The 27044-nt window shown below is 32.1% G+C and overlaps 2 protein-coding genes across 2 annotated transcripts in view; one reads left to right on the top strand and one right to left on the bottom strand.

Moving 5' to 3' along the window:
* Positions 1-16657, bottom strand: part of LOC148615061 (cullin-5-like) — a 20942-nt gene extending 4285 nt beyond the window's left edge. Inside the window, exons 1-16 of the mRNA XM_088589690.1 lie at positions 16601-16657; positions 14414-14520; positions 13826-13925; positions 13505-13687; positions 11441-11582; positions 10800-11026; positions 9709-9802; positions 9041-9171; positions 7855-7962; positions 7546-7610; positions 6926-7058; positions 5414-5545; positions 2970-3093; positions 2231-2403; positions 1353-1514; positions 548-666 (exon numbers count right to left, since the gene is read on the bottom strand). Of these exons, the coding sequence (XP_088445816.1) occupies positions 548-666; positions 1353-1514; positions 2231-2403; positions 2970-3093; positions 5414-5545; positions 6926-7058; positions 7546-7610; positions 7855-7962; positions 9041-9171; positions 9709-9802; positions 10800-11026; positions 11441-11582; positions 13505-13687; positions 13826-13925; positions 14414-14520; positions 16601-16615 (2015 nt within the window). The 5' untranslated portion in view covers positions 16616-16657. The remainder of the gene's footprint in view (positions 1-547; positions 667-1352; positions 1515-2230; positions 2404-2969; positions 3094-5413; positions 5546-6925; positions 7059-7545; positions 7611-7854; positions 7963-9040; positions 9172-9708; positions 9803-10799; positions 11027-11440; positions 11583-13504; positions 13688-13825; positions 13926-14413; positions 14521-16600) is intronic.
* On the top strand, positions 16652-27044 carry LOC148615060 (prefoldin subunit 3-like). Its single transcript, XM_088589695.1, has 6 exons — positions 16652-16793; positions 21203-21327; positions 22641-22707; positions 25010-25108; positions 25631-25769; positions 26719-27044. Exons 1-6 carry the CDS (start codon positions 16710-16712, stop codon positions 26781-26783), a joined length of 579 nt encoding a protein of 192 aa, XP_088445821.1. The 5' UTR covers positions 16652-16709; the 3' UTR covers positions 26784-27044.

The following is a 27044-nucleotide window of genomic DNA, read 5'->3' as shown; positions in this document are numbered from 1 at the left end:
TCTATAATTGAGGAAAAAATACCAAAAAAGCATTTTTACTCCTATGTTCTATTTTTAGTAATGATGGCCATGTTTTTTGACTGATGAAAAATGCTAAATGATTAGTTTGTGCAGGATACCCTAAAAAAAAAACAATTACGCCAACTTTTAGTTTATTTGTCACATGGTTTTAGAGAAGAAGATTTTCAAAGTTGTGCACATGAAAGACGACAAAAAATCAGTTTACAGGGGCCATAACTCCTACATCGGACAACAACTCATTTTGAAAATTTCGGCATAAGTCCATCTTCTGATAATGTAATATTTTACCCACAATCAGAATTTTGCTAATTTAACAGTTTTGAGTTATTTGAAAAAAACTGTATTTTGCCCTCTATGTTCCATTTTTAGTAACAACAATTATATTTTTTGTCAGATAAAAAAATCAAAATAGCTATTTTGTGCAGGATACCCTTCATTATTGATACAATACAACGGTGACCTTACAGACATCGTCTATAATTCTATTTTAAAAAGATAAAATCTCTCCATACTAAGTATAGCTTACATTAATGAGAATTCTTGATTAACCCAGAACTGTGTACTATCTGTAAATTCTTTAAGTGATTTACATTCTGGTGAACACAACAATAGCTGCCTTTTTATCTTTGGAAATGCCACTAATGACTAAAAAATAAGGTTTTATATAATATAACATAACAGACTAATTATATAGCATAGAACTGTATTAACATAACAGACTAATTACATAGCATAGAATTGTATTAACTTATCATTTATTTCAAATCAACAAATAATAATTAAAATCTTCAACTCACTGCAATAAATAATGAACATTACATATGTACAGACAGAAAGTATTTACTATTTTGAATTTAGGTTTTCAAATGGTGCATTTGTTGCTTTTCACCATATCTGTTCTTTTTTCTATGGAAAACTAAATTCACCATGATACGATATATTTACTGAACTCATGATAGAGTCAAGCGATAAATTTTATGTAGTGTAATTAATTTGTATCATATTCACTGTATAAAATGATTTCCAAAGTCACTAACTTCACTGCTATTTACAATAATAAAATGTATAAATCATAAAATAGCACTGATATATTTTACAGGATATAAATAATACAAGTTTTTTTCGTATTATACAGGTTTGTAAAGTTGTAGATATTGAGAATGTAATACAGTGTATTACAAACAAAGTTCTGCCAGAGGCATGAAAATACCAGACAGTGTGTAGTATTTTATTTTTTGCCTATTTGGATCATAATACATCAAATTTTATTTCCGTGAAGAAGAAAACACAATTCCAACTAGGTCGATTATAAATCAATTATATAACCTTACCCACAATGTTCTTCTTAACTCAGTGTCAGGTAGTTCTGTTGCCAGTCGTAAACTTTCATAACTAATTTTATCTTTAGGTCTTTGATTCCAGGCAAATAATACTCCCATTTGAAATGTTGTAACTTCTAAATCAAATTTGCCTATATCATTCCCAAAAGTTATCTGAAAACCAAATATTAGTGAATTTTTGAGACAATAAAAAAATCAATTTTCTCCATAGTATTGTTCAATATAATGTAATACACCACATGCATACTGTACTATAATTACATATAGGTAAACAGTAATAAAACATTTCTATATGAAAATGTACTGCATAGCAGATAACTTTTGCAGGTGCCAAATTTCATAATTTGCTGTATAAATCATGGAATCAATTTTTCCCTGCCTTTATTTTTTGCTTCCATTGATATAGTCTGAACGAGTCAACTGTGAAATATCTAGACTTTAAATTTTTTTTCACCATTACAGCGAAAATTAGAACCTGTGAAAATTTCAGACTATATGGTAAATGAATCATAAGTATTTTTTGCAGCCAATAGAAATGTTTTCATGACTTCATTCCTTGCTTTTTAAATCTTAACATGTACAATTATTTCATAGATTTTCAAGCTTTTCTTTCTTCCAGATCAAGAATCAAATCAGTGTCCATAATACCACCTAAATAAACAGTGTACATATTACCATCTAAATAATCAGGGTCCATAATACCATCTCAATAATCAGTATCCATAATACCATCTGAATAAACAGTGTCCATAACACCATCTCAATAATCAGTGTCCATAATACCATCTAAATAATCAGTGTCCATAATACCATCTAAATAAACAGTGTCCATAACATCTAAATAAAGACCAAATTCCAGTAATACTTACAATACCATTAGACATGAGATGATGCCACTGTAGTTTACGGCCACTGTGTTTCTGTCTGTAGAACTCCTCCACCTGAGGTATGTAGTCCTCTAACTCCATAGGCAGTGTTACAGCTATCCTATCACTAGATCTAGCCCACGCTCCTGCATTTAATATCTTAATGTTTATAGAATCTGTAAAAAGAAAACAATAAAGCAATGGCTATTTTGACAATAAGACATCCATACAAAATTTGTTGACATGTCAGAATGCCTTCAATCCATAACAGACACATGAAGTTGATGCTACAAATAAAAGCACTTCCCATTCAACAGCAGCACTAACATTTATAAGCTAACTTAAGATTAACAGATCTGTTTAAACCACTTGATCACAATCTGAATTTTTTACCATTGACCATATTTTATGGAAGTGATTCATGAAATCCTTAACTTTGTGAAATTTTAACATAGGTACTAAAGGAAGATTCAAACCAGTAGAGCATACTGTCAAAGTGAATAATCCTTTTCGTGTGGAAGCAAATTTCATGGTTTACCTTACCCAGGAAATCCACAGAAAATAGGTACACCACAAACAATAGTACTTTCACAGTAAATTGCTGTCAAAATTTGTTGATAATGAGAATCTGAAAAGTTTAACACTCCTGGTTTGATAGACTAGGCAGGTGTGTAACTATTTCTTTATAAATCACCTATCCCCAACCTTCACAACAACTATTTATATGTTAATGTAATTTTACCTGCAATGCCTTCATTATTATTCCTATGAGCATCTTTGAATTCCTGATTAAGATCATCACTAACTTTAATATCCTGGAACATCCTGGCAAGCTTGTTAACATAATCAGCTGGCATACCAACTTCCTATAATATATCATTGCAGAACATATAAGAACACAAAATACCTACTGCTAACAGGGCAGACAAGTAAGTGGTAATATTAATGCTTGAATTACAAGACTAATGACAATCAAAAATGTTAAAATAACAGTTAAAGAGCATATGAATACATAAACACTGGAAGTAGGCATAAAAATAATTCTCAGTTAAAGTATAGAAGCTATCCATACCGCACATGAAAAACTGCATCATATGTTTATGGAATTATATGTTTTGCACATGTAAAATTACATAGGAATAAATGTAAACCAAATGATTAGTATATACATGTTTATCAGTCTTTAACATGTGTTTAACATACATGCATGTTTAACATGCACAATGGTCTCGGTAGCCCTTGGTGCCCTTACACGCGCCCTTCTACCCTTACGACTTTTCTGATGTGCCCTTGTGCCTTTTTTTTTAAAACGGTAAGTTCTGAACAGGTGGTTTTTTGCATGATCGATTGAATTCCTGTTATAAATATTACAACTACAGTCATGTCACATACCTGACGTTTACCTGGAGAATACAATCATGTCATTAAAATCAATTACTGCAGATTAAACTTCAAAGTTGTTAATTACCAGATATCAGTTACAATTTACCCTTTGTATTGTGTAATTGATTAACATAATTAGTTAGAAGTAGGTGATGAAAACCTCAGCGTGTGCCCACCGTTTGAGCGGTATGATTGATCTCAACAAGACTGCTCAATGTCACAGCTGATAAATGTATATAACGTGCATTTTGAGTCAGTTTTTAGTTATTCATAAACCACTATGCCTTTGCAGAAACGACGTTTAGCTCAACTTGCAAGCGACAAGCAGAAAGTTGCAAAGATGAACGCATCTATCAGATCGTTCTTCAACACAGACTCAACTCGGCACCAGTTATTTTATATTTTTTTTCAAATAAAATATTTATGTGACGACATACATGTACTGATGACATTAAATTTCGAACAAAAGTTTTAAAAAATACATAATTTTAAAAGTTCGATTGCTTCTTTGAACCAGTATGGCAGCTAACATGATTTTATTGTGACCTATGACATGACTAAAAATAGATTTCTTAAAATAACTTATAAAAACTCACTGCTCGTTAGATTTTAAAAGATCTAGTTATTATTTATTGGATTAAATATTTATGAAAAAGTTTCGAACGTTGTGCAAACAAAATTAATTACAAGATAGACAATGACGAATAACGAAAATTCATACGGAGATCGGAAGCCGATTTGACCTGGAGATGTCAGGTATAAGCAGTGACCCAGTTGGTAATGGTATCCTGAAGAGTCTTAAAGACCCAACTACACTTAGATCACTCTTGTTGCTGGCAGATACACTACCACACATATCCACTTTATCACTGGTCTCCCAACGTAGAGATGTTAACCTCAGCATGGTAAAATCAACAGTAGACAAAACCATCAAGATGTTAGAAACCAGACAAACCCAAGATGGACCCTGGCAGCTGAAATACTCCCAGATGTCATCTGATCTACAATTGACAACTACTCCAAGTTCTGACTTCAACACAAAAGTCAAAGAACCATTCCTCACCAAATTGATTACCAATATCCAAGACAGGTTTGTTGATGCAGACATCATTGACCAGCTTAGATCTTAGTGGTATACCAGAAGACCTTCCATAACTTTATGGGTTCAGTGAGATGTTCAGCCTTGCAGACCACTTTTCAATGGACCCAGAAGAACTGCAGACCCAATGGCAAGACTTCATACAGCTACTCAATACCATGAACCTACAAGACAAGTCTATGACTCATCTACTTCAACTACTGCATAACCCAACCACAGGGCTGAAGGACATCTACCCGTTGGTTTATAAACTGATAAGTATTGCCACCACTCTTCCTCTTAGTACAGCAGAAGTAGAAAGGGAATTCAAACAAAAAAACAAACAAAGAAACAAAGAAAATTGCATACATAGAAAATAAAACAATCAACTTGATATGGTAAACATGCGAACCAATAAAAAGTGCCCTTCTCCAACTACAAAGGTGCCCCTCTGCTCAACAGCATCCTGCCCCTTTCAATTTCTAGCTGGAGCACTGATGCAGATCCTAAACATGATATGTTAATATTATTTTTTATATCATAAGTAACAGACTTAAAAAAGCAAGTTCAGTTTGACCACACTCAAACCTAACTGATCAAACAAACATAGATCTAGAAAAAAAATATAGGTTCTCTTAAAATAAACAAAGTGTGAAAGGAAAAAGACAGTGTAAAAACTTAAAAGTGGACAAATCACATCAAATGTCAAAAGATACTAAACTTACCCTAAGCCATTCAACCATATTTTCTTCTTTCTCATTATCAGCTGATGTATCAAGTATTAACCGTCTTGTGAGGTGAGCTTTGTGATATCTCATGAACACATCTTTATTTTGAACATACTTTAATACTAATAACTGAAAGCACACAACAATAAAACAGTATAGTCTACTGTACTTAATTGTTGTATTCTGTTTGAATATTGATCAAGTTTATTAATATCCATTTAGAAAAGCAGAATCAATCATGTTCAGATTCGACCTCGACAAATAATTGATATTGTCAAGAATTAAAAAGAAATACGCAGACAAATGTGACTATTTGAAGTACATGTATCTCAGCTCGACAAATCACATCAATTGATTTTGCTTAAATATTTGACGAAGTATTGTTTTATGACTATGAGTGGTTTATAGTACTGGTATGTTTTATGACTACGAGTGGTTTATAGTACTGGCATGTTTTATGACTACGAGTGGTTTATAGTACTGGCATGTTTTATGACTACGAGTGGTTTATAGTACTGGTATGTTTTATGACTACGAGTGGTTTATAGTACTGGTATGTTTTATGACTACGAGTGGTTTATAGTACTGGTATGTTTTATGACTACGAGTGGTTTATAGTACTGGTATGTTTTATGACTACGAGTGGTTTATAGTACTGGTATGTTTTATGACTACGAGTGGTTTATAGTACTGGTATGTTTTATGACTACGAGTGGTTTATAGTACTGGTATGTTTTATGACTATGAGTGGTTTATAGTACTGGTATGTTTTATTTAATTTAAAGACTGTAAGTCAGTTTACATCTAGGCTTCTCTACATTTGAAGAATATTTTGAATAAAAATATGGTCATAAAATGTGTTTGAATCAAGTAAGATAAATAACAAGATTATGAGTTTAATCACTCCCTTAGGGCCCCTGTGATGGATCCAAATTCATTACATGGAAACTCAAAACATAAAATAATTTATCCCCTACTGAATTTGATTTATTCCCCTTTGCATCATAGTGAGCATTTTAGTAATTTTCTTTGTCTATCCTCACCAGTCAGAACCACAATCTTCAAAATTAACCCTAACAAGTAAAACTTGTTTTGGGCTTGTAATATTCCTACTAACTGTGGAGTTACAAGCCAATTATATTTATAGAAAAAATGTCATAAATTTTGAAGTTTGGAAGTTAACTGTATAGCCTGGAACCAACAAATGACAATAAAATACATGTTTTTTGTCCCTTTTGGCCAATACACCAAATAACCAATCCAAACATTTTACTATGATAAGGAACCTTGTCTTTAAAGTTCATTTACTTGTAGTTCCATTCATTAATTCTCAAGTTATCATATAAATACTAAGTATTTACAAATGACAATAGCACCATACTATGACTGCCAAACTTTTTGGGTCAATACTTGTAAGTTCACATGAACACATTAATTGTCTCCTGAACAAAAATTACAAAGTAAGTTTATATATAACTTATATAAAATTTCACAATAAAATTGACTTACAACATCCTTGAGTTTGGTTTCCACTTCCTCTGAAGTGAGTTTTTTACTGAGTGGAGTTTTACGTAATAACATATCACAGTAATTAGCCAGTAGTTCAGGACACTTCGACTCTGGCAGAGTTTTGGCACCAATTCTAAACACAATAAAAGACATTTATTAATTTTCCACCTACAGGGAACAAGATTCTTTAAGTGTAGAAAAATCTGAAAAATGTTTTCATAACAATTAAAGTACTGTAAATTATGAATTTATTGTGTGCATTTTGTCATTTTTTGACCCAAAATGAGTTTGATCTTTGATGTATGGAGGAAAATTGTGGTCAAGTTATGTCAAAAAATTATGTAAAAATATATTTAAAAGCTGTGCCATCAGCACATAATATGCCCATCCACTTCAAGCTTGTCTTTATACTTCAAATGAATATTTCTCATCTAATGGTAACTAAAAGCACTCATCAATTAGATTGCAACCCTTCCCCAAAACATACCTCGATAATATGCATTTACCTACATACAGTGTACATGATATGGAAGATATGAATCTGACATGATATACCAATAGGGAAATCATTTAATTTTTATGAAAAAAGACTAAAAAACGTGTATAAAAAGGTAACTCACCCCTTATTTTTCATCGGAATTTCTAAACGGAATACTGATGTATCATTCACTACTGATTTGTAAGCCTAGAAAAGATGAAACAAATATAATAATGCATGTACTCTCTACATGTCTGAAAATGCAAGTAAGGTGTTACTATAGAATACAAAGAAAGCTCTGCTTGGAAAAAAGTCCATGCATTCAAATAACAATAAGTATTTTCCAAAATTACTAAAATTGCCGACATGGAACACTTAAATGTCACTAGCCAAGTAAACAGTAAAATATTCTAGAAATATTAGAAATGAATCCATGATTCATTGTACATACCTTATCTCTAGATGTAAGAAATCTAGGATCATCGTTAAATGCCTCCTTGACAAGAGCACTAAATCTATTGAATAATTCTAACAATTGTTCTACATACTTTTCTGAATCCTGGAAAAGAGATAATTACTGACATTTAGAACAAGGATTCTATGCCCAGTGAACACTGCACACAAATTAAAAAGCCACAATTGGTTTTCTTCTTTTTTTTATATAACAATTGGATAACTAATTGGAAAGAGGTGAATAACAAAAATATGATCACCGATGCTGAAGAACACCTAGATTTAATAAGTAAGCGGAACTTGTTCTGTGCACTACACTTCCTGCATTTTTGAGAAGAATAATTATATTTTGGTTGTTGACAAATGATATTCCTATTTATTAGATAGATTTTCTCTATAATTTATTTATATTTTCAACATAAATATTAAATTTTATGATTGGCAGATTGATATTCCTTTAGTGATATTTTGACAGGAGAAAGTTTGAGAGTGAAATTCGCAGTATAGATTTTATTCAGCGTGAATTATTGTAATTTTTTACACATGGAACATTTCATGAATCACTGCTATCTATATAATAAAAGCATTTATTCGATGGCAAGATATAAATTTGAGAGGTATTGACTCAATGCATGCATACCAATAGCACCAACAAGAGTTGTATGTTCTAAATGTTTATCAAACAATAAACTTCATTTCTTTGCTAAAGTCACCATATGCTTCTATGGAATTTGGATGTTTCTCTAAACGTAGTGTTTTGTTGAACATTTTGTCCCTTGAACTGGACAGACCATTTCTTAGTTCTTTAAATATACTTACTCAAGTAATCAACAAAAATCTTTTTCTAAAATCAAGTCAACTAATTGAGACTTAATTTGCACACTTGAAAAAAGGAAGCACTCTGAATTTTTAAAACAGCCTCCTGGCGTTTAGGGCCAAAGTGCAGCTACCATCAAGGAAATTACTAAACGCATCACTGTATTTGTATTGTTGATCATCAACATTGGTCATAATGTTGCCATGGGCAACAGTTACATATTGTCAATATATAAATGAATCTTAAATTGTATCTGTTTGAGTTTAACGAAAGATCAAACAGACCCCAAAATAAAAATTATATTCATTATTAAAGGAAATATTTGTTTTTTAAGTTACTAGATATGTTTATGTTATTGTATACATACAGTAGTAATAGATTCAGCTGCAGCCATCATATCAGCAAGACCTTGATTGAAGATATAATGTTCTAAATCTACTAACATCTGAGTTATACCATCTGGTACTCTGTCCATAAGACTGAACATCAAACGTAATTCTGAAAGCAACAATTACCACCAGCATGTGACAATGTTCCAAAAGAGCAAAGTGATGACAATCCAGAGCTTTCACAGTAGTCTGTAGTTAGTAACTAGATTAATGTATATAAAGCTTCATGATGAATGATGGTAAAGAAAAAAGTGCTTAATTTTGTGGTTTCTCAAAATTTCATTAGTTATTGCAGTTCTGAATTTATGAATTTCAGTACAGAATCTAAGTATTCTACATTAATTTTAGGTTGTGTTGGGAATTAGAATAGTGAAAACCTTGTGTGAAAACTGATACCCCAAACATAATTGATCTTCTGTAGACACTACTAGTTCGGGTTAAAGTAAACAAAAGAAAAAAATGTATCAAAAGCTACATGTAATAAATAATACTGAAAAATTCATCAGCAAATTAATTCCTAAATACAAGTCTTAATCAAGCATGTTGTAGAGAGAGGTGTTTTGGATTTTTTACCTTATTTGGAGGGAAAAAACTCTTGTAGAAAATTTGAAGACATATTGTTATAACAAGCATTATATAAACTCACTTTCTGTTTCATTGCTTTTAATCATTTGAGCACATTCTTTAAGTATAGTTTCTTTAAAAGCTGTGACCAGTACTGTTACACAACATTCTGTTAACTGAAAAAAAGACAAAGCACTGTATACTTATCATATCTAAACTACAATGTACTTATTAAATTTCAAATCATATACCAGTTTTACCATAAGAAAATTTATATGACAGACATACATATATGTGTTAATCAAGGGTCCGGAAATTTTGACAACCCATGTCGGAAATTTTATAAAATTTCAGCAGATGTTTGTGTCAGTCTCTTACCTGCCTAGATTGAAAATAAACTTTAAAAACCCTTTTTTGTAGTTATTTAATGATAAATATTGGACTTTGTGTTATTCCATCACCTACTCTATCTTTTACAAAATATCTGAACGAGTGAACAAGTTCAATTTCGACCACACATGGACGTTCTGACATGTAAATAAAACATCATGTTTCTCGGACTATTTCATCCATCAGCAAACACAGGTGGCTGTACCTTGGCTAATTAATATTGACATACAACTGTCAAATACTTTCCAATAAACTGTTAAGAGACAGGTAGACAGGATGTTTATACAGTAATAAAACCATGCTGACTGTAATTTATAAGGGTTGACAATTTTGTTGTTGGTCATTCACAAAATTTGTTAGTCAATGACTGGCATTGTTTACGGTTTCCGGATCCTTGGTGTTAATACATATATATAGTAATGCATGTACAAGCAGCAATTGTATGTCTGTAATCTATAAGCTGACTCTAATAAAAAATATCAAAATTGAGAGCAATCCTTACTAAAGGATACCCTCCTGCTCCCAATATGATCAAATTATAAGCTGAAGTCATCAAACAGGAAGTTAATGTCCATCAAGTCTGAAATCAAATCTGACATTATGGTATTCCTATACAAAGCTTCCATCAAAATATCAAGTGGTTTTGAAAAGTAGTTGCAGATGAAAGTGCAATGGAAAAGGTGCAGATGTACAAATGGATAGACAGACACCAAAAACACTATAAACTGTCTGCTTTAACAATGAGGGTATAACAAAATGGTTATAAAGGCTCTTGATGCTTACTGTAGCAACTGAGTTACAACCCCATCCAGTCTCTAGATATCTCCTCGCCCTAGCCTCCTCTTCTTTCAATTTTGAATCAGCATACCTCATGTAATTTTGTACTCCATTTGCTTCTAAATACTGTGGAGCTTTCAGTTTGTAGAACTTTTCTGTAGCTTCTAAATAGGCCTTCTCAAAATTCTCCCTATAGATCTTCAACTTATCTTCAACATCAGAACTTAAGTTAACTGAAATAAAAAGAATCCATATTCATTGTGAATTTTCATATAATAAATTTTTTCTGTCTGATAATTGGTGGTCTTGTAGAATTTGTTTTCCCTCATAATTTGCCATTTAAGGCTCATAGAAATGATGATTTAGATGCATGTTGTATACTTGGTCAGAATTTCATTATTTGATTGTATAAAATAGATATTTTTATGTAAATCTATGTAATAACCACCACAAAACTCAAATGAACATCATATATATAGCAGGAAAGCATAAAATACAGAATATGAAGATCCCAGCTTTAGGTTTAATTTTCTAAAATCCTACAACCTGATTCGTCAACATCAATATTACAATACAATGATTAAACATTTACAATGTACAGTAAAATTCTCAGAACCCTGTAACTATAACAATAATTAATAATTTACCATAGGATTCTCTGACCCCTATTACTAGCTGGGAATCGAAAGCTTCACCATTCCTCTCAGCATGTAACAATTTCATTGCACTGTCCTGCAGTCTCTGTTTTATATTAGAAAATATATTCTGATTCCAACTGTCCAACATCAGCTGCAATAAAACAGAAATTTTTTTTTCAGAAATAATAATCTAAAAAAAATATGGTCATCTCAACCAGTTGTATATCAACCAGAATGAACAATGAAATGCTTCAAAATTTAAATATGAAAACTAAAACATTTATTAAATGGTCTCCTAGCGAAAACTAGAAAAACTGTGATCAAAGCTAACTAAATTGATACCCTCACTCCCCCATTTAATAACATGCACCTTTTTACCTGCGAACTGATTTGGATCAAAATCTAAAATAGCAGGAGCACAATAGTAATGTATGCAATAAAGATTTTGTAAAGTTTCATTAAATTCCATTCAATGATGTAGGAGGAGTAACAGAAAGGAGATGTGTTCCATAATGTCCCTGTGTTTGAAATTACAAGTCCATGTTTTGCTATGTGAAACCCCCAAAATGATTTGGAACAAATTCTAAAATAGGAGATGCACAATAGAAATATGAAATAAAAATTCTGTGAAAGTTTCTTCAAAATCTATTCAGTGGTGTAGGAGGAGTAAGAGTAAAGAAATGGGTCCCTCTCTGTGTAACGGAAGGAAGAGAGAAAGTATGGACGGACAGAAGAAAAGAAAGAAGGGACATATACCCCTATCACTATGATAGTAGTAGTAAGGAAAGGAAGTTGGGGTATGGGAGAGTAGGGATCTGGCAAGTTTTCTTATAAGTTGAAGTTGCTTTACAGTATACATTTTATAGGTACAGAAATAGGATATGTAAGTCTGGTCATGTAACCATGTGATTTCATTAGATTGGGTCCTAGTTTACCATTCAAAAGCATGGAAATTTGTCATTTAGAGCGCGTTGAGTTCAGGGTTGAGGTCAAATCATCTTTTTGTGTAAAAAATACTGATAAAAAATAACAAATATCTATTTCTACATGATAACGGTATTAAAGGAAAAGACCATGTTGTTGTGAACGTCATAAATATCAAAAGTAATCTGTTAAATATACATAAAAATTTAATTGAAACAAATTAATTTCCTTTTCTTAATTAATAAATCAAGATTTATAATTAGAAAATTTGAATTTCCCGTGCCTGTGGGCGCCACCATGACCGGTTGAACTATGACGTCACAAAGTCAGTTTGTAAAAAGAAAGTAAATAGGTAATTCATTATGATGTCCGAAGAAATCGCAAATTTGGGACTTTTCCCCTATAATTTCAACCCAAAATAAATAGAAGAAGAGATTGAGGCACAACATGTATGAGCAAATGTCAGACTTCATCGACAAACAATGGGATTTGCAGCCAAATGACTAGTATTTGTAAGGAAAATCGTATGGCTACTTAAGAAGAATGTTCGTGTTGCTGGTAAAAAAAACTTTTAGAACATTTCTCTTTTATCATTCGTGCAATCGTAAGGTTGACAAATCATCGTGTTTTGGTGATTAGCTAAACATGATCGTAGAAATATTTACGGAATATTCTTTGTTTACATATTATTTGCAGTACTTGTATCAGTACCAACCCGACTCAGTGACGTCACGAGCCAATTGGAAGCTATTGGTAAAAATCAATAAAATCTGGCTATGATCTTCCTTCAGACAGGAGAGTTCTGCAAGATAGTTATCCCCTTATATTTCAAGGATTTCAAACTTTGCACAGCCTTTATAGCTTTATAAAAGCGCATTTTGCATTAAAGGTTATTGATTTTTGTTTACGTGGGTATGATGTATCATAAGAGCCCAACTTAATGCAAAGGTGGTCTTTCCCTTTAAGAAAAAACATGAAATAGAAGATTTTGCATCGTTATACAGCATTTCGAGTACCCTGAAGTAAACAATAAATGCAGATCAGTCATCGGTTTTCAATATGTAATGCGTCATCAATTCTGGTAAAGAAAATGAAACTAACATGAGATTTACCCTATTGCATCTTAATCATGACAATCATTTGACATACCTTTCTGACCAAACTTTCTTCCCCAGGAGTCTTCTTTGGAACGCTACCATGAGGTTTGCCTGCCAGTGATGTCACTAACTGCATGAATGGTTTGGGAAGGTAGTCACACTGAGTGAAAAATTTACCCCATTCAGCAATGTAGGCCTTCAATAAAGCTGAGTCCTCTTGGTTTTTCAAAACTCTCTGTTTGAAAAAAAAAATGAACAAATACAACAAATCAATTAAAAATATTCAGTTACTTCTACACTGTTAGGGTTTACTGACTTTGTAACTTGCATATGATATTAATGATTTTATACAAGATACTATTTATTGACTTACAGACTGAGCATGTTGAATGAAGTCTAGTATATCATCTTGTAGAGCTGAATACATTTTCTGGGGACCTTTGTCATCCCAAAGGCAAACCGAGTGCACAGCGCTGAAAGTAGAAAACATTCTCCACTTGCCAAGTCTACAAACCATAATTTAATAATAGTTTATATGTTTCTAAAAAATCGTAATTATAACTAAAGGCATTGTAGCTTAACAACATACAATTACGAGTTGACTTGTCAGTATTCAGTCTAGCCTACAATAGTTACATGTTTGTTTGTTGGGGTTTAACGTCCGAGCAGCAATATTTCAGCTATATTCAGACAATTAAAATAGTTAGAACAATTAAGAGCACTGTGCAATAAGTATGGTGGAAAATCTAAAAGCTGTGCTACAATGTATGCCATTAAGTACCTTTACTATTACTAATTAGTAGAGAGAACATATCCTTACAATATAAGAGATCCTATGTCCAATGGTGTCCAGGAGATTCCAAACAAAAGTGGACACATGAGCCTTGAAATTGTGAGGATGGAAGTAAACACTAAACATTATTTGTTTATAATGCAGATTAAATATCAAGTTTAGCCATACCAGAAAAGGTCCTGCCATTCTGCTTTGGTTACAGCCTCTTGTCGAAGTAACTTCAGAGCAGTGGGTCGCATAGAAGGCCATCTGTCCTCAAACTGTGATTGCCCTTGCTACAAATAAAATGAAGCATATGAAGTAAAATTCAATATATACATGTAATAAGCAAATTTACATATGTAGTGTTTAAAACAGAATTGTAGGTAATCTAAACAAACAATTTACAACCAAATCAGAAAATGTCTAGCCTTTACTGTACATGTAATTTACAGATCAAACTGAAATGTAAAAGTCATTGTCAGATTACTGTCCTAGTACAGAATGACATGACAGAATTTCTAAGAATTTCATTGGCTTTTTTTTATTCAATACTACCTAGTTTACACTACAGTTGGAACTAGTCAAACCTTTCTTAACCAGAAACCTGTCAGAACAAGTCAAAATATGTCAGCTTCCATTCATTTTAATCCTCTGTTAACTAAATACCTAACTAATCTGAACAAAAGGTCTAAGGAGAAGAAGACAGGTTTCACTTAAATATTAACACAAAAAGAACTTCATTTCATGGATTTTTCCTTGCTATATATGTACATGTTTATACTAGTACATGTATATACATGTATGTAAAATACAGGAGATTTTACAATGTAGAGTGGTCAATATTTTATTGTAGCATTAAATGCCATCATTAGATCAGACACATCTCAGCCACTTAGAAACTTAAATCAATGTATAACCTATGAACATCAAGTATACACATGAACATGTTTCTGTATAAAACACAATATGCAGTGTGGTAGTCGATATACATGTAACTCATTGAACAGATTAGATTCTACTGATATTTCAGTGTTTCATTTAACCATAAGAAAAAACATCTGAATATCTAAGCCATTATATATTCCAGTGCCACATGTGAATGACAGATCCGAAATTGGTAGCATGATTGACAAACTTTTATTGATATAACTTATGAGATAGGTTCCCATGTACAAAACACTTTGTTCTAATCCCCTTCTTTTTACTATGTGGATAAGATGATGGTCATATTTTTACTACATGTACAAATGTATATATCCTGCATACATGTGCATGTACATGTTTTTTAAAAGATGGGACAGAAAAAAATTAACTTTTTTATTTCCAGATACTGCTTCCATTTTGCAAAAGTGGCATTAAGTAAGTACATGTACATGTGTAAAATAATTTATTTTATAAAATTCAGTTCGAACACAATTTTAGGTTCCCATACTTTTGGAACAGAAGGGTAGCGGGCACGTAATTTTTCAGCGGAATTTTGAAATATTCAGTTAGATCCTGGTTTTAAAAATCGTTTCTGCTCCGTTCCATTCCAAAGGTAACAAGCTCTGCCTACTCTCTATTACGGTTCAAAATGTCAACAAAACAGGGTCTCTCGTGGATAACTATCGAAACTTCAATAATAAATGTAATTTTTGTAGCAAATTTGGTATCAGCATACATGAAAATGATTCTGGAATCGAACTAGGTAGGTGTGACATGCACAATTACAACTTGAAAGTCGTTACAAGCGGTTGAAAGGTGATACTCCGCAGTACCGCAAAATCTCCAACTTTCTGTATGGCACATCGTTCTGACCCCAACCCGACATATCAATATCCAAATAAAAAAGAGGAGGGTTGTAGGGTCAGAGGAAATTCGGACTTTATCGTATATGGAACAGTGAATTTCTAAGAGACACAATCAGTAATTTTCAAGTTATATTGTGCAAAAACCAAAGGTGACCTGGCAACCATGAGGGGCATTGATAAAAACCAAGTATCTAATACACATTTCTGCTACTTAATAATAATGAACTCTTCTCAAATTCAAGCAAAGAAGTTGATTCAATGATAATGAAACCAGGATTTACAATCAACTGAAAAATGATTACTACACAGATTACAAAATATGACTGAACTACTAATTAAAGCGTAAGAAAATGGTGTACAAATTAAGATTGCACAATTACAATGTGATGCATCAATGCCATCATGATCAGACATCAAGAACTTTTTGCTTATTTCGACAGAACTGTCTTTTTAGTTGCCTTGATTATGGGGTCAACTTAGAAAGAAATCATTGAAATTAATATTTGTTATTGATTCCGTCATTATCAAGATCAAATAAAGAGAAATAATTAAAAATAAACAAAAGATTATTTGGAGTCATTACCCTCAACATCGCCATATTATAATTCCGTTCGGAATTTTTCCTACCTATCTTCTTACCCGGATGGTCGAATCCGAAACATCCGAACGGTGTCAATTTGCTAAAAAGCATCATGGCTACGGGAGATGCCAAAGCAGAATCGTCAGAAAAGCAAGATTTAAAAGCTAATTCGAACATACCCTTAGCCGAATTTGTAGTAAGGACATTGTTGATTAACATTTTAACACATTCATATGGCTTATACCAATCTTAATGATAACCTAATCAAAAGTGAGTGTGTCAAATCCACACGTGTTGTTTCATGCTTGTTGGTCACATTGTAAAGTCAAGAAATAAGTCGGAGTCTTGTTGGTCACATTGTAAAGTCAAGAAATAAGTCGGAGTCTTGTTGCTCATTAATGTATTGATATGAATCGTTTCATTGGAAGTTGTTTCCTTAATCCTATGAGCTTATTATTATGTCTTTCATTTTTCATTACAAAGCTAAGTTATTTCATGTTAAAGGTGCATCTAAACACCATTTATGAGATCTATACTTGGGGGTATACCAGTATAATTGTGAATATTGTAGTATTTTATGCTAGTATTGTGATTTTATTGAAACTTTGCATAATATTCATTTGCAACTTCATCTGGACATTTTTACAAAATGTATGATTAAGGGGTACTGTATGGCTTATATGATGTACATCGTAGGAATTGAGGAGCAAATAGATTCACATAACTTGCATATGTTGAACTGCAGTTATTTAAAGTTTTGTAACTGCTTTAAGTTTGGTCAGAAATTAGAATCTTGTCAAACATCACAATTGAGAATATAGACCTGTATCAAGCTGAAATGGTAGTACAGTGTAAGTTGTAAAATGTTTTTAAAGTTAGTAACCTGTACCTGTACCCAAATACTATCTTGCCAATTTCTTTATTATTACTTTATATTTCCTGCTGAAAGTTAGTACACATTTACAAAATGACATGATGGTGAGGCTAGAATCAATGATTTTTGAAATGTTCGTTGAAAAAATCTATTTTATTCGATTTTCTGTTTTCAAAAGATCAAAATGTGTAACCCGAAATTTCCATAGACAAAATTAAAGTCTGGTATTTTCGTTATCTGTACATTTTTAATGCATATTTGACATTAAAACATAATATTATCAAAATTTTTCATTGACAATAAATTAAAATAGCATCAGACTCTGTTTATGAGACTTTGTTTTTCATTCTGGATAATATTGTATCTATTCTTTGCTAGTGCAGGGATTGCCGCTTACGGAATTCAAACTCAATCATTTCTTTATTTTAAAACAATTTAAAATCTTTCAAAACTTTATCCAAAGTCTTAAGGTAAAGTTTTAAACTTTTACTGATTTTAGAAAAATGTAAAATTCGGACAGGAATGTGAGAAATAGTCAATAAAGAGTTGGGTACGGTAACTTCCAATAACACATTTTAGACCTTTTGACTTCAGTAAACTGATCAAATAAGAAATATTAGATAAATATACATCATGGTCTTCATTAAAAGTGAATTGTACCGAATTTTTCCACATCTTGTGCAATTTTCAGTTCTTAACATACTGTAAGTGAATATTTTAGCAAAACATTATTTGGGTACGGGAAAAGTTGGTTCGGGTACTGGTTACACATTATAGACCCTACCTGAAATGGTTTGTCAATACTTTTCTTAACTATATTCAGAGTTTGACCTCTTTGTTCGTATGAATCATTTTATTTACTTTTGGTTAGGTAGTGATTAGATTTAGAGCTTGATGTATTTTCTACTCCCATTTTGTAGTGACAGTGGAAGATTTTGGATATGATTTTGTTGAATGATGAATTGAAATGATATTTTTTTAAATGCCAAAACAATTCATTACTTATATCGTTATTTCTTCTCCAAATAGAGCAAGTATAATGAAAAATCTACAAATAATAAATAGATTAAGATTTACAAAAAACTTGCATTTTATACATTCAGCAATGATAAGTTTTTTAATACAATGTGTTGTAAATAATTTTTGAAAAAGCCTGTACTATGTTCTGGATATACATTTTGTACATGTATAAGGCCAAAAATAAAATACTCTTTGTTTCCCCAATCCCGACCGACCCGAAAAAATTGCCGCAACCCAAATAATTTTATTGCCGAGTTTGTGTAGAAATTACTTTTGTAGTTGTTGTTATGGTGTGGTGCTCCTATAAAGTGGATGAGCCAAATACATAAGAAAGGGATGCTGCTCTTTAAAGCACATTTGTTATCGACACTGATGAAAACTCATCAATGATGCGACTAGGCTTTCTCAGGTCTTTACCATATCCTCTAGATTGTTCGTAAATTTAAATAAAAACATAGATGCTATTCTGTTAGTTTCTGTTGCTGTTTATTCGGCTTGAACCTTTAAGAAACAGTTCTTAACAATGGCGGAGATATTCGAAGATGGAAATATTTGAACAGAACCATCCCACACTGGTCTCCTAAAAGCAGACAGCCCTTACTTCTCCCCTGGTAGTGGGTGGTAAGGGGTTATTTTTGTGTACTGTTCAGGGCATTTTTTATTTTTCATGCATCATGATTAGGATTGTTTATTTTTTTTCCAATCTTGATAACTCGTATGGTTAGGGTCTAAAATGTATAACCCGTACCTGCATCGGTACCAACTTTTCTCCGTACCCAAATATTGTTTTGCTAAAATATTCCTTCTGACGCCACGTTTAAGAACTAAAAATTGCAGGAAATGTGGAAAAGTCTGTTTTCATTCATTTCTAGTCAAGAACTTGATGTATATTTTTCTGATATCTCTTGTTTGATCGGTTTTGTTAAAGTCTAAAATGTGTAACTGGAAGTTACCGTACCCAACTATTTATTGACTATTTCTCACTAACCTATCCCAATTTTAAGTTTTTCTAAAATTATTAAAGAGGTTAAAACTTCACCTTAAGGCTATGAATAATGTTTTGAAAGATTTGATATTTAAAAAAAAAATGAAGTGATTGAGTTTGAATTCAATAACGTACCTGGTATCAAAGAATGGATATGATATTATCCAGAATATATAAAAAACAGAATCTCATATACAGAGTCTGATGATATTTTAATTTATGGTCAACGAAAATTTTAATTATATGACGTTTTATTGTCAAATATGCAATACATTAGTACAGATAACAAAAATACCGGACTTTGATTTTGGGTATGGAAATTTCGGGTTTACACATTTTAGACCTTTTGAAAACAGAAAATCGAATAAAATATGTTTTTTCGACAAATATTTACAAAATCATTAATTCAAGCTTATCCATCATGTCCTTTTGCAAATGTGTACCAACTTTCAGTTAGAAATATCAAGTAATAATGAAGAAATTTGAAGAAATTGGCAAAACAGTATTTGGGTACATAGGAAAGTTGGTATGGGTACATTTTAGACCATACCATCGGCATGAAAATTTTTTTACAACATACTGATAAAACATGTTTCAGATCGCTCGACACTGAAGGCATGTTTTATCATTTGTACTAGGTTTATCATAGTCCATTTTTTACAGATACATTTTTTAATGATGCATGTGACTTTCAAAGTCCCATGAACTAAGGGATTTTATTTCCTTTTATCTTCCATGAACCATGGAATGAATTATCAATCACTGTTCTTTATTGCATGATACCCCCTTTACCAATCACTTGAAAGCATTTCAAAATAACTGCCATTTTTGGGCAGTATTTGAAAAGTTATTTGACTTTCAGTTAAATTTGGTACATGCAGGAAAACATGTTATCCTGAGTTTAACGGTGATTTTGAAAATTTGATTGGGGCAGCCATTTTCAAAATTGCTGTTATTTTCCTGCTTTTTTTTATTTACATTTGCTCGATTTTCAACAATCCTTGGTTTTTGTAATAAACATGGTATCCTGAGTTGAATGATAATGGTGGATAGGTTAATTATAAACATTGTTTGACTTCAGTGTCTGTTTTTTTTCTGAATATTTGTGTAAAGCAAGCTATATAACTCAGTACTAAAGGGTATAGTTTTCTTTGCCTTCTGTGCAGCTGTCGGGGCAACAAAACGAAGGACAAGGAGGCCCTTAAAACACATTGTATTGTGTTACCAGTGTGCAGAGACTGCATTATTATTGGCAAAATACCACCTAAGAGAAATCCAATAATATAAATGATTTCAAAATATACATAAAGTTTTATTCGGTAAATATGACATGAGGAAAATGATAAATTGATACACCATAAAACTTAAAATACTGGCCTATAATGCTGGTTTGTAATTCCTATTTACAAATGCCAAAAAAAACAATTTCCAAAAATGTAAAATATTTTACCTACATGTACCTACCTACCCACACCGGACTTGGTAGAGTCGGGTTTGGGGAAACAATTATTTATTTTTGGTCTAATACTACATGTAATTTCTATAAGAATTTGTACTGGTAATAGTAAATCACAACAAAATAGTCTTTGCAAAGTTTTGCATTTTCTGGCTAAATACTTGTGAAATTATAGGAACATTGCATTCTGGCTACACATAATTTTTTCTATTTTATTGCATATATGTACATGCAATAATTATATTCATCAGAGTCATTGGTTATTTGTAGGAAGATGTGGATGGGTTTATGAAGAGAGATGAGAATGACAATGCAGAGGCTGTCTTAGTTAGGCTAGATGAACAACATAGAAAATACAAATTTATGGAATATAATATAAATACAAAGAAGAACAGGTATTATTTGACTGTCAGTAATGTCAATATTTTTTACCCCACAGAGTACTACATTTATCACTAACCTAAAAAAGTATCATGAAACATACATTATGTTATACTCATTTTTGGCTCACATAGCCGAAGGCCATGTGAGCTGTTGCCATCACTTGGCATCCGAAATTTTTCAATACTCCTGTCCTCTTATACTATTCGAATGTTCTTTAGGGTATCCAGCATCGAATTGACGTAGGGATTTTTGATCTGTCAAAAAACATGGCACCACTTCTAAAAATAGAACATAGAGGTCAGACAGAAGTTTTTTGCATACATCTCCAAAATTGTTAGGTTCAGTGAAATTCTTTCAATTTTGAAATGATCCTTTTTTTAAAGCCTACGAAAGTTTCCAGGAATCAAATTGGTCAGACGACTCCTTGTAAGAGTTGATGCCCTTGAAAGGATAAAATGACCTTTTTTTTTACAGTTTTCAGCCAATATCTTGAAAACTGTGATAGATAGACAGAAATTTTCAATGCTAAAATAATCCTTATGATAAGTCCTACTAAAGTCTTGTTGAGTCAAATTTGTTGGATAACTCCTTGTTAAATTTTTTGCCTTGAAAGGCAGAATTTAGCCAGGTAAACGATTGTGGCTCCTGGGAGCCTCTTGTTTTGGTTTTCATGCTTAAGTTAAACCACAAACTTAAGCTGCACTGTGTTTTTTTTAGAAAGTTTCCAGATTGGCTTAAAAGCCCATTTATGGTCTCTAACTATACCCTTTTTGGTGTTTTGCCATACAATTTCTCATTAAGTTTCAGTCGATGAGCTAAATGAATGTTTTTCCATGGTTTCCTTAATTAGAATTTGCACAACACTCTGTCTGTAAATCTGGCAAATAAGTTTCCCCACACTTATTTTCCACATGCTTGCAAATATAAAGTTGATATTTGGTTCATTGCTTTACCTTGATAGGTTTCAGATTAAGTTCATATTTTTTTCTGGTTAGTTGAACATTTGCTGGTTTATGGCCTTTGGACTTCGAAAATTCATGCAAAAACTTTTTCTACACTATTTCTTCATTCTTACAGATATATATATTATATATTTGGTACATTGCTCTACCATGTGAAGTCACAAATCAAATTCAAAATTATACTGTGGTCTGTGGATGTTTTGCTGAGTTATGGCCCTCAGACTCAGTTTTCCATACCTTTTTTGTGAACAAATTATGCATGACTTTTGCATTCTGCTCTTTTCAACAGAATTTGTCTTATCGGCAAGGAACTTTGTATTGCCATGCAATACTCTTAGAATGCTTGTTTTCTTGTTTTGCAGGTTAAAGCAACAGATACCAGATATTAAAACATCATTAGATATTGTTAAATATTTGCAATCAAGAAAGGTAAATGTTCTATTTATATCAGGAACAACCAAGGAAACGAGTTGTCTTTTTTAATCAAATATTAATATTAGCTATTATTTTATTTTGACTATCATGTTGTATCATAGTCTTCATCATCCATGATCTTAAACATCTGTTTTTATAGGACCACAAAAAATTGGTATGATGCTGTTTTTGTCCATAGACACTTTGGTTATCATGCAATAACTTGAATATTAGTCGATTGATCTTTTTTAGATTTTATAGCAAGGCTCCAAAACTACAAAAGGAAAGCTTGTATTGATTTAGGGGGTTGTGGTCACAACAGTTACAGAATTAGGAGCCAAAAACAAGCAATTTTGAAATTTGTCTTGTATATCACAAGGTGCCATACCACCAAAGCAAGACTGGGATTGATTTTTTGAGGTTAAAACATGATTTTTTTTTAATGAGGGGCCAAAAGGGCCTGAAACTAGCATTTTCCTTGTGTCTGAACAATTTCTTTAGTAAAAGTTAATGGATCTCACGTAAATTTTACACAATTTGACATACCACGAAGAGGAAGACTCGGATTAAGATTTTTTTTATATGACATGAGCCAAGTAAGAGTAGGGCCACAAAGGGACCAGAAATAAGTATTTTGTATGATTTCTGGTTGATAACTTGAGTAAAAGGGAATGGATTGCTTTCAAGTTATACCACAAGATGCTTTACCCCAAAGGAAGTTAGTATTTATTTCGATAGTTTTGACTGTAACTTGTTAGGAACAAAGGGCTAAATTGTGACCACTTCAAATCCAGTCAAATTCTTATTCTGTTTCAAATATTTATTATAATCAAAATTCTAATCAGTAGAATTTTGAGTCCATACTAGGGTTCGACCTTTGTGGTTGTATGAAACTGCACCCTGCCAAGCATTTTATTATCCCCTGAAACTGTTTTGCATGTACTTGGTAGCCAAATTTGGCTTGGTGTTATTTGTTGAATAACATAGTTTCAGAAGGCAGCTATGTTTACTTCTACAAATTCCTCATATTTAGTAACTACCTCTGTGGTCTCAGCATAGCGTGCTCGTCTTAAGCGTGAGAGGTCGTAGGTTCAATCCCTGGCCGAGTCACATCATGATTTTAAAAATGGTAGTAGTTGCTTCTCCGTCAAGCATGCTGTAATTGAAGGATGAGTGATGACTGGTTAGCTGGGAGTTAAAATAATGTGTCTGAGTTGGGTGGCATTCCTACCTGTGGGCTATTTTTCCTGTAAACTACCACAATAGAAATTTGGCGAATGGTGTCGTACTAGGACAAAGCAAGGTCTGCTTGATTGGTAATTCATTCTTGTCCTGAAATATATGAAATGTCTGCTATAGGACCTTAAACTATAATCATATTTTCATTTTGTCTACAAATGCACTCCATTGATTGTAAATCTCTTCATAGTACCTATGTTAAAAATCACATAAAGTGCATGATTTCATAAAATACAGCCAAAAGTAGGATTGTTACCAAAAGCATGAACAGGTCTGTGAAGGCAACACTGTCATATAATCAATCATAGCAACATTGATTTATAGAAGGACTATGGTTAATGATTTAGTGGTGTGAAGTCTTTCTGGCAGAATTTTCCGATTAGTGTCCCCCACAAAAATGAAAGATGCCCAATAGCTATCAGTTTGTCTATTTGTCTGTGAAGAGTCATGTCTGGATGTAGCTCTTTTGTCTCTGATGATATTTGGCATGTAAGTATACAACAACAAGTAGGTATGTAATGTAATCACAATCCAAATTTAACAAACCTACTGTGTCTTTTATCATTCAAAATGTTCAGGGTTTGACCTAAGTGGTTGTATCAAGCTGCACCCTTTAAACAATTTTAATATTTGATGCTTGAACTCATGTCCAAATTGGAACTTTTTGTCTTCTTTGATAATAAGATTTTGAAAAATGGCATTTGGATTAACCATCAGAGAGTCTTCACGAATCATTAGAATTTTTTTTGGTTGGCTTTTTATTTCATTTCACAATTGGTCTCCTTCCGACTAATTTTGTTATCATTTTTCACCAGATATTCACATGCAGATTTTAAACAATGTAAGCAAATGATTTCAAGCTTACAAAACCTTGTGTGAATATTTTTCACCAGATATTCACATTGCAGATTTTAAACAATGTAAGCAAATGATTTCAAGTCTACAAAACCTTGTGTGAATTGATAGGTATGTATTAACCAATTTCCAGTTCAAAGAAAATAAATGCCAGTAATAAGTAAATTGGAAAAAGTAGAATGTTACTATACAATGTATGTTTTCTTGATGTTTATTATTTCAGGAATCACCAGATGCTATAGAAACACAGTTCTTATTGTCAGATCAAGTTTATGCAAAAGCAAAAATTCCTCCTACCAATAAAGTGTGTTTATGGTTAGGAGTAAGTATTTTGCAATTAAAAAAATCTTGACCCAATTTCATAAAGAATCTGATCTGAGATTTTCCTCAATTCCTATCTCAGTTAATATTTCCAACCAATCAAATCATTAGAGAAAAACTCGTGAATTTTGAGATTTTGAGATTTTTTTTTATGAAACTCAGGTCTGTATACTTTAATTTCATAGTAGACCAAATAGTTTTCTAAAAGTCAGAAGTTATTGAAATAAAAACTAATTTAATTACTGATTGACTTGACTTGAACTATTCAAGATTGGATTATCTCTCTTTAAACTTGAACTATTCAAGATTGGATTATCTCTCTTTTAATAAAGTTGTAACTTGTTTACCAATCAGACAGATCAATAAGTAAAAATCTTTTTCAAAATTGTTTATAAACTATTGTAAACTAGAATAATCCTCTTTTAATAGTCTCTATACTTATAAAACAATTCAAGTTGAACTCTTACACTATACTTTAATGTAGGTTAGAGTTGAATAACTGTTCTCTTAAATATTATTTCAGGCTAATGTAATGTTAGAGTATACTCTAGATGATGCAAATAACTTACTTGACAAAAACCTTGATGCAGCTAATAAAAGTTTAGCACAAGTAGAAGAAGATTTATCTCTCATTAGAGACCAAACCACAACATTAGAAGTCAGTATCCTTTCATACAGAATAATAATGATTGAATATTTATCCATTTTCAGGCTTATTGTAAAAATATCTGGAGTTGATCATGATTTTTTTAGAGCTTAGGCAGTCATCTGCACACTTTGCCTAAATTAACAAAATGTTGCAACAAAAGGTTGGGGTGGACTGCCATGTAGTCAAAGAGCAAGCTTACTGGTAATATGTTCTTTCATGAGGTAATTGTTTTGTTCTTCCCATGCCTTAAAGTGTACAAGTATATGTTATGCATGCTCATTGATTACCTTGTAGTTAACATAAAAATGGTCTATTATAGTTTTACTTGGAAACCCAAGTCGTGTTCATTAGAGTGACCCACAAAACAATGTTTGATTGTGGATCAAACATTGAATTTATTTTAAACATATTATCAATTCCTGTTAGTTCTAAATTTTAAATTAAAGTGTTTTTGAGTTTTTATTTTACAACCAAAGGAAACAAGATGCATTTGAATGTTCTTGGTTGAGGCACTTGTGTTATGTATGTTATTAAAAAGTTAAAAATGAATGTGAAAAAAATACTTGAGTTAATCTCCCTTGGCTAGTTACTAACACTAGCATTCTAGCCTTACTGTAGGGTAGAAAATATAAGGGGAAGGGGTAGGGGCTTAAGAAAAAGTTTCATTTACGGTAGTTCTATGGGTGAGTAATTAATCTAATACTCATCATCAAACTCTGGGATTTATCTTTAGTGCAGAAATAGCTGCATAGTTTTCTTTATAATATAACAAGAATAGGTCAAAGAGACAACAACCCCACTGGGATGAAAATGTCAGCCCTAGGCTGATGGACAAGTGTACCATATTAGTTAATATCTTACACTGTGTCCATTTAACAACTAATGAGATCAAATCATTATCCAACTTAGCTACTGGTTCTCTATATTGTCTGCCTCGCTAAAGTTTCCTTAATGATGCTAAGATATGGCCAGGGTTTACAACTGGGATGTGAAGAGAAGACAAGCACTACAGGCCAACAAGACATAACCTGCAATTTATGCTTTTATATCCTGTGTTCAGTTCATTTCTGGGATTCATTGGTCTTCAACTTTGGCATTTTGGGCTCATTAAAAAAATCCTCAAATTTTCTTTATTTATGTACTACCTTAGTATTGTTTTTAAATGATTGAACACTATCCATGAACTCTACAACTGTTCTCTTGTTCATTAAACTGTGGCATTAACACAAGATATTTATTTGCTACTATTTTTGTATATATTTAACAATGATTAAAAGTGCTGATTTGA

The sequence above is a fragment of the Perna viridis genome, chromosome 6, assembly GCF_037379345.1.
Source record: "Perna viridis isolate PV_CMFRI_1.1 ecotype Kerala chromosome 6, ASM3737934v1, whole genome shotgun sequence".
Taxonomy (NCBI): Eukaryota; Metazoa; Mollusca; class Bivalvia; order Mytilida; family Mytilidae; genus Perna; species Perna viridis.
The sequence above is the reverse complement of the archived record's forward strand: the minus strand, read 5'-3'. Positions and strand labels throughout refer to the sequence as shown.